Source organism: Cebus imitator, unplaced genomic scaffold (assembly GCF_001604975.1).
Source record: "Cebus imitator isolate Cc_AM_T3 unplaced genomic scaffold, Cebus_imitator-1.0 Scaffold82, whole genome shotgun sequence".
Taxonomy (NCBI): Eukaryota; Metazoa; Chordata; class Mammalia; order Primates; family Cebidae; genus Cebus; species Cebus imitator.
In genome coordinates, this window is record NW_016107397.1 from 2854443 (window position 1) to 2862683 (window position 8241).

Below are 8241 nucleotides of genomic sequence, written 5' to 3' on the forward strand. Positions count from 1 at the left end.
CCAAAGCAGAGTCCACTGAACTGCATCTCACGGACCTGTTTGTTTCCAGAGAGGCAGGAATGAGAAGCAAAACGGAAGTGATGGTGTGGGACTCGCCACAACCATCTTTGGAATGTGCCCAGAGTCACGGGCATGGCCTTGATTTAGCCTGCTGTCTTTATTGGTTTATATTCGGGAATGTAAAATCTTTACAAGGGTTTTCAGGAGCCGATCCCAAACTCAGCCCAGGCTGAGACTCCCAGGAATTTTTCAACAGCCAACTCTCCCATCCCGAGATGCCCAGGGCCCTCAGGCACACAGCTGGAAGGGTCACTTAACACTAAGGCTTGCAGAAGGGGACATGTGTCCTGAGCAAGGTGCTTGAAGCCCAGAAGGTTTCTCCACCGGGGAGGGTCTGGCAGAGGCTCTGAGGCTGAGAGTATCTTGCGAGGTGCTGGAACTCATCATAATCAGTCCAAGAACTCCAGATGTTTCTGGTGAGTATAGTCCCACGCCACATAACATTTCAGGTTGTATACAAGTGGTCCTAAAATTTCTTTTCTTTTTTGAGACAGGGTCTTGCTGTGTCACCCAGGCTGGAGTGCAGTGGCGCAATCTCGGCTCAATGCAACCTCAGCCTCCCAGGTTCAAGCGATTCTCCTGCCTCAACCTCCTGAGTAGCTGGGACTGCAGGAACGTGCCACCATGACCAGCTAATTTTTGTATTTTTAGTAGTGGGGCTTTGCCATGCTGAGGCTGGTCTTGAACTCCTGACCTCAGGTGATCCACCCTCCTTGGCCACCCAAAGTGCAGGGATTACAAACGTGAGCCACCTTGCCTGGCACCCCCCCCCCCATAAAATTATAATACTGTATTTTAGGCTGGGCGCAGTGGCTCACACCTGTAATCCCAGCACTTTGGGAGGTTGGCCAACATGGTGAAACTCTGTCTCTACTAAAAATACAAAAATTAGCCGGGCATGGTGGCAGATGCCTGTAATCCCAGCTACTCAGGAGGCTAAGACAGAATTGTTTGAACCCAGAAGGCAGAAGTTACATTGAGCCAAGTTCGCACCACTGCACTCTAGCCTGGCCGACAGAGAAAGACTATGTCTCAAAATAATCATAATAATAATAACGTATTTTTACTGCACCTTTTCTATGTGTATATGTGCTGAGATACACAAATACTTACCATTATGTTCCTAATGCCACCAGAATTCAACACAGTCACACGCTATATAGGTTTATAGCCCAGGGCAATAGGCTAGACCATCTAGCCTTGGTGTGTAACAGGCTAGACCATCCGGGTTCCTTTAAGTATGCCCTTTGGTATTCCCACAATGACAAAATCACCCGATTCTCAGAACATAGCCCCATCATTAAGCCACGCACGACTGTATATTGATAATCAGTATCGATGTGGTTTATCGGATAAGAAATTTCTTCTTGAGGTGAGGTGCTAAGCCCTTGAGGGGAGACGCCTTTGGAACAATTCACCAGCTCACAGTCACCCCCCTTCACCTCTGCCTCCTCTATTGAGAAGGGTGGGCCCACAGCCCACATGAACCTGCTTGGCGGTGAGGACCTCTCAGTCAGCAGGGACTGTCCTCTCACGGTCCTGCCGCCTGCTGCCATGGGCTACTATGTTTCAACCACTCAGTCTCCAAGGAGGGCTATGCAACATGTGGAAACAGGCAAAAAGCTGAGGGCCTAGCCTTCTAGAGTCAAGAGCCTTCTAGAGCACTAGCTCATGAGCCCATCCACCTGCCATTTGACGCCCTGGGATAATGTCACTTTCAGTTATCGCTCACTATGTATTGCAGCTCAGATTCTGCCAAGTTGGATGTTAACTCATACAAAACTGGTAAGAAGCAAACGATTTTGGCCAGGTGCGGTAGCTCATGCCTATAATCCCAGCACTGTGGCAGGCTGAGGCAGGTGGATCACCTGAGGCCAGGAGTTGGAGACCAGCCTGGCCAACATGGCGAAACCCCATCTCTACTAAATATACAAAAATTAGCTGGGCATGGTGGTGTGTGCCTGTAGTCCCAGCTACTCGGGAGGCTGAGGCAGGAGAATCACTTGAACCCAGGAGGCAGAGGTTGCAGTGAGCCAAGATCGTGCCACTGCACTCCAGCCTGGGCAACAAAGTGAGCCTCCTTCCAAAAAAAAAAAAAAAAAAGCTGGGCGTGGTGGTGGGCACCTGTAATCCAGCTACTCGGGAGGCTGAGGTGGGACAATTCTTGAACCCAGGAGGCGAAGGTTGCAGTGAGCAGAGATTGCGCCATTGCACTCCAGCCTGGGCAACAGAGCAAGACTCTGTCAAAAAAAAAAGGAAAAACAGATGATTTCTCTTCAGTAGAGACAATAACCACAAAGGTTTTGTCTTTATTACTGCATAGAATCACACTTAGTGGTCTTAATTTTAGGTTCGTATTTATAGAAATATATAAATTATATACTATATATATATAATATGTAATTATGTTACCAGTTCAGCATCCCAAATCAGAAAATCAGAAATCCAAAATGGTCCACTCAGCATTACCTTTGAGCATCAGGTCAGTGCTCAGAAAGTTGCAGATTTTAGAGAATTTTGGATTTTGGATTAGGGATACTCAAATTGTATATAATTTAAATATAAATTATAATTTAAGTATAATATTTATATATAACATATAATGTATTCATTGTCAATATAAATACAATATAAATTATAATACATAAATTACATATAATATATAATTTACATAACATATAAATATATTTCATATTGTATATATTATATATAACATATAAATAATACAGTAACATATTTTATATATAATTTATTATTGAGATCTTGTTAATTATGGAGAAATATATTTTATATATGTCAATGACTATATTATATATATTTCAATTATATTTTATATGTTATATATTTCAATAATATATAATATGTATTGTATACTTCAATTATATATTATATATTACTGGAATATATATTAATTATTATCAATAATTATTCAACACTATAGATCTATAATTATTCAGTAATATTGTTCAACATTATATATTATTTAATATATCAATAATTATTTAATATTAATTATTATCAATAATTAACATCAATAATTATTCAATAATATGTTATATGTTACTGGAATATCTATTAATAATATATTCTATATTCATATAGAATTGCATATTCCGTATTCATATAGAATTCTATATGTATTGTTATTCTATATTCCATATTCATAAGAATTATATTATTCTATATATTCCATATTCATATAGAATAAAATATGTATATATTTATTCCATATTCATATAGAATATGAAATATATAATCCAATAATTCTATATTATTGAATATGGAATATATATAATTTATATATTATATATCTCAATGACTATATATTACACATTTCAATAATAATATGTAATATACATATTTTATATATACACACACAAAGAATTAATGTTACCCTAAGGGAGGTCTGGCCCTTGTACTTGGTTCCTGGAAGGTATTGTAATTCTGCCAGCTCCCTCTTTAAATGAGCTCAATAAAACCCATAAATCAAACAGCGCTCACTATGTACTTGAAGGAGAATGACCACTTAAACATTTTTTTTTTCTTTTGAGACAGAGTCTCGCTCTGTCACCCAGGCTGGAGTGCAGTGGCATGATCTTGGCTCACTGCAACCTCTGCTTCCCAGGTTCAAGCAATTCTCCTGCCTCGGCCTCCCAAGTAGCTGGGTTTACAGGTGCCCACCACCACGCCTGACTAATTTTTGTATTTTTGGTAGAGACAGGATTTAACCATGTTGGCCAGGCTTGTGTTGAAAACCTGACTTCAAGCGATCTGCCCACCTTGGCCTCCCAAAGTGCTGGGATTACAGGCGTGAGCCACTAATTCCAGCCTCTGAAACCTTCATGCTGAGAGAGGGCTTCTGGAAGCAAGACTTGGATGGTCAGCCCAGAGAGAAATCCATAAAGTACCTCACTGCAGCCTGCCATGGTCTATGGGACCAAGCCACAGTAAAATCTCTGGCTCAGATGAGCTTCCCAACATGGCTGATTTTTTTTTTTTTTTTTTTTTTTTGAGACAGGGTCTTGCTCTGTTGCCCAGGCTGAAGTGTAGTGGCTTGATCTCAGCTCACTGCATCCTCAACCTCCTAGGCTCAAGTGATCCTCCTACCCCAGCCTCCTGGGTACCTGGGACTCCAGGCGCATGCCACCCCACCTGGCTAATTTTTATATATTTTAGTAGAGATAGGGTTTCACCATGTTGCCCAGGCTGGTCTCAAACTCCTGGGCTCAAGCGATCCTCCAGCCTCGGCCTCCTAAAGTGCTGGGATTACAGGCGTGAGCCTGACATTGCTGATTTCACTCATCACTGAAACAGGCTCAGGTACTCACCTAAGCGTAATCACTTCCCTAGAAACACTCGCCTCCTTGGGCTCTGGCAGAATCTAGATGGCAGGTCTGCTCCGTCCTGTTTGGGGGACCAGTCACGGCGCTGACCAGAATAACAGATCCAGGTCCTGGCACTGAAAGGCTCAGGCCTCCATGAGGGACCTGTGAGCTGTGGTCCTTCAACACCATAGCATTATGCCAGGGCTGGCCCATTGCATAGAAGCCTGGCATCCCCTCACCCCTTCACCTTAGAGATCCTTCCTGCGCCTCTCTCAAGAAGGGTCCAAGTCAGCCCTATAACAACAGGATAGCCCAGCTTCCCCTGCCAGCATCGGGCACCTCATCAACCAGGACAAGTGGCACCTGTTGGACTCCATGGCATTCCAGCCCCTTTCCTTTAGTTTTGCTCTGGGCCAGCGGTCCCCTGAAGCAATTGTTGGAGTCTTGCTATTTCTGTCAATTGTGGCTTTGTAACTCAAAGAGCGCTTTAGGCAAACTACACTCAAAGCATATAGATACTGCAATCAAATCAGTAAGTAATAAGATGACAGGGAAGAATTTTGTCAGAAAGTGAAAGTGGAAGACAGCTACTGTTTCCAAATATAAAACTGACCCCTCCGGCCAGGCAGGGTGGTTCACACCCATAAACTCAGCACTTTGGGAGGCCAAGGCAGGAGGATAGCTTGAGCCGAGGAGTTTGAGACCAGCCTGAGCAATACTGCAAAACCTGTCATTAAAAATCATACCAAAAAATAGCTGGGGCCAGGCGCAGAGGCTCATACCTGTAATCCCAGCATTTTGGGAGGCTGAGACGGGGAGATCACCTGAGGTTGGGAGTTCGAGATCAGCCTGACCAACATGGAGAAACCCTGTCTCTACTTAAAATAGAAAATCAGCCAGGTGTGGTGGCGCATGCCTGTAATCCCAGCTACTCTAGAGGCTGAGGCAGGAGAATTGCTTGACACCGGGAGGTGGAGGTTGCAGTGAGCCAAGATGGTGCCATTGCACTCCAACAACAAGAGGGAAACTTCCTCTCAAAAATAAATAAATAAATAAATAAATAAATAAATAAATAAAATAGCTGGGTATGGTGGCGCACACCTGCAGTCCCAGCTACACAGGAGGCTGAAGTGGGAGGATCGATCGAGCCAGGAGTTCAAGGCTGCAGTGAGCCATGATCATGTCACTGCACTCTAGCCTGGGCAATAGAGTGAAACATTGTCTCAAACAAACAAAAAAATCTGACCCCTGAGCCTCATCCTCCAGACCCATCCAGCCATGCTGGGAAACAAGGTGGGCTGCAAACTTATTCATTAGGCAGGACTTTATTTCCCCGGCAAGGAGTGAAGGGGGATTTGCTCTGTCCGCCACTGCTGGCCCACCAAAGTGCTGTTGTATGACCTTCTCAGGCTCCAGAGCCAGGCTGAGCCCAGGCCCCCGGGCTAAACACCAGCAGGGCAGAAAGACGGAAAGCAGCTGGGTCAATGCCTGCAGCTACTGGTCAGCCTCTCTGCCTCAGTCTACAAAATACATGGCCTCAGGGCTGGTGAGACCTCATCCGCATTTGCTCAGAGCCCAGATATCCAACTCTGCCTGCCCTGGGGGGTTCTAGGTGCATCGGAGCCAGAAACGGAAGAAACCGGCTAGAAATCAAATCCCCTCCCCTGGCACCAGCATTGTTTTTGGCTTCTGCATTCCACTACTCAACCAATGCAAACTGGGACCTGCCTCGGTGCCCGGGGGCAGGGCGGGCAGCTTCACCCTCGTTTGACCAGGGCCATCCAGAACATTTGCTTCAGAGGTGATTGGGAAAAAGGAAAGAATTTCAAGCTATGGAGGAAAGGAGAGCTGCTTGCAGGAGGAAGCCAGGGGAGGGAGAAACGCCAGCCTGGCCCGCGCCTGGCCCCCTGCACCCTCCCCTGTACCCCAAGTGCCTGCAGACTTACCCTCATCACAGTTGCTCCCAGTGAAGCCAGGGCAGCACCTCCACTCCAGCGCGGTCACCGTTCGGTAGGACACTCTGTAGGTAGGTCTGATCAGAGTCCTGTAACTAACACACAGACAGTGTCAGCGGGGCCTGAGCTCCCGCCCACCCACTTCCAGACCCCACTCCTGCAAAGATGGGCCAGGCTGTTCTGCCCAGCCAGGGCTCCGGGAGGCCCCCATGGCATGGAACCCCCTGACAGGCTCCCTGTTCACTGGTTATGCAACTGCCTTTGCAAAAATTATAACAGAGGAAATTATGACGGTGAAAGAGATCAGACCTAACTGACTCCATCTTGCTTCTAACCTCTAGGCTGTCCTTGTTCATTGCTGGGAGTAGGCCGAACTCATCTTGGGAAGAAATTTAGTTTATGGTTTGACTCTGAAACAAAATTGATAATATCTCTTTCCCAGAAAGACTCCCCTGGTGCCTGGGGACCAGTTGGCCTTTGTAGGACTAATAAATTAGCTACAAGATTAGAACTTATGGTTTTGGAGTCACGTACCCTATGGCTGCAAGAGTCTGAACCTCCCCAAATTGCTCCTGGGGATAACATCGCTATTATAAAACCTAAGGCCAGTGCCTGAGACACTTTGGATATCTAGAAACGCCGTGGATATATATGGATCAGCTGATACCACCCAGACCAGTAATCCCGCTCAAGCAGTGCTGCGATTCCACACAGGAACAGAAGACAGCAAGAAGCCTCACTTCCACCCCCCACAATTCCATCTCCAACCTGACCAGTCAGCACTCCCCACTTCCCGAGCATCTACCCACCAAATTATCTTTAAAAACTCCATCCCAAATGTTCAGGAAACTGATTTGAGTAATAAAAACCTCCAGTCTCCTGCACAGCTGGCTCTGCGCAAATTACTCTCTTTTTTTTTAAATTGAGACGGAGTCTCACTCCGTCACCTAGGCTGGAGTGCAGTAATGTGATATCGGCTCACTGCAACCTCTGCTCCCAGGTTAAAGCAATCCTCTCATCTCAGCCTCCCGAGCAGCTGGGACTACAGGTGTGCGCCATCACGCCCAGCTAATTTTTGTAGTTTTTGTAGAGAGGGGGTTTCACCGTGCTGGCCGGGCTGGTCTCAAATTCCTGGCCTCAAGTGATCTGCCCACCTCAGCCTCCCAAGGTGCTTGGATTACAGGCAAAAACCACCGCACCCGGCCATCTTTCTCTATTGCAATTCCCCCGTCTTGATAAATCAGCTCTGTTGGCCGGGCGTGGTGGCTCACGCCTGTAATTCAAGCACTTTGGAGGCCAAGGCAGGCGGATCACCTGAGGTCGGGGGTTCAAGACCAGCCTGGCCAACATGGTGAAACCCCGTCTTTAAAAAAAAAATAAAAAGTTAAAAAAAAAAATGAGCTCTGTCTAGGCATTGGGCAAGGTGAGCCCCTTGGGCAGTGACAGCTGAGTGACCCTGGACAAGTAACCATCCGTCTCTGTGTCAGCTATGATCTAAACATGGATGGAACTGTAGGCTGTTATCTTACATGAACCACTCAGACACAGAAAGACAAATACTGCATGTTCTCAGTTATAAGAGAGAAGTAAACAATGTGTACATAGTGGAGACACAGAAGGGGAGTGGGTAGGTAACAAATGCAATGTACATGATATAGCTTGGATATTTGTCCAAACTCCAAATCTCAGGTTGAAATGTAATAATTCCCAGCGCTAGGTGAAGCCTGGTGGGAGGTGATTAGATCAGAGGACAGACTCCTTATGAATGGTCTAGCACCATCCCGTTGGTGACAAGTGGGTTCTGGACCTGGTTGCTTAAAAGTGGGTGGCACCTCCCCACTTGCTCTCACTCTTTTTTTTTCTTTTTTTTTTTTTTTTTTTTTTTTTTTTTTTTTTTTTTT

At 45.6% G+C, this 8241-nt stretch overlaps 1 protein-coding gene across 2 annotated transcripts in view; it reads right to left on the reverse strand.

Moving 5' to 3' along the window:
• Nucleotides 1-8241, reverse strand: part of COL26A1 (collagen type XXVI alpha 1 chain) — a 187387-nt gene that overhangs the window by 87479 nt on the left and 91667 nt on the right. The window contains exon 3 of one of the 2 annotated variants that reach the window (XM_017533517.2): nucleotides 6332-6435. In XM_017533517.2, coding sequence (XP_017389006.1) covers nucleotides 6332-6435 — 104 coding nt within the window. The remainder of the gene's footprint in view (nucleotides 1-6331; nucleotides 6436-8241) is intronic. The other variant, XM_017533518.2, reaches the window with a different exon arrangement.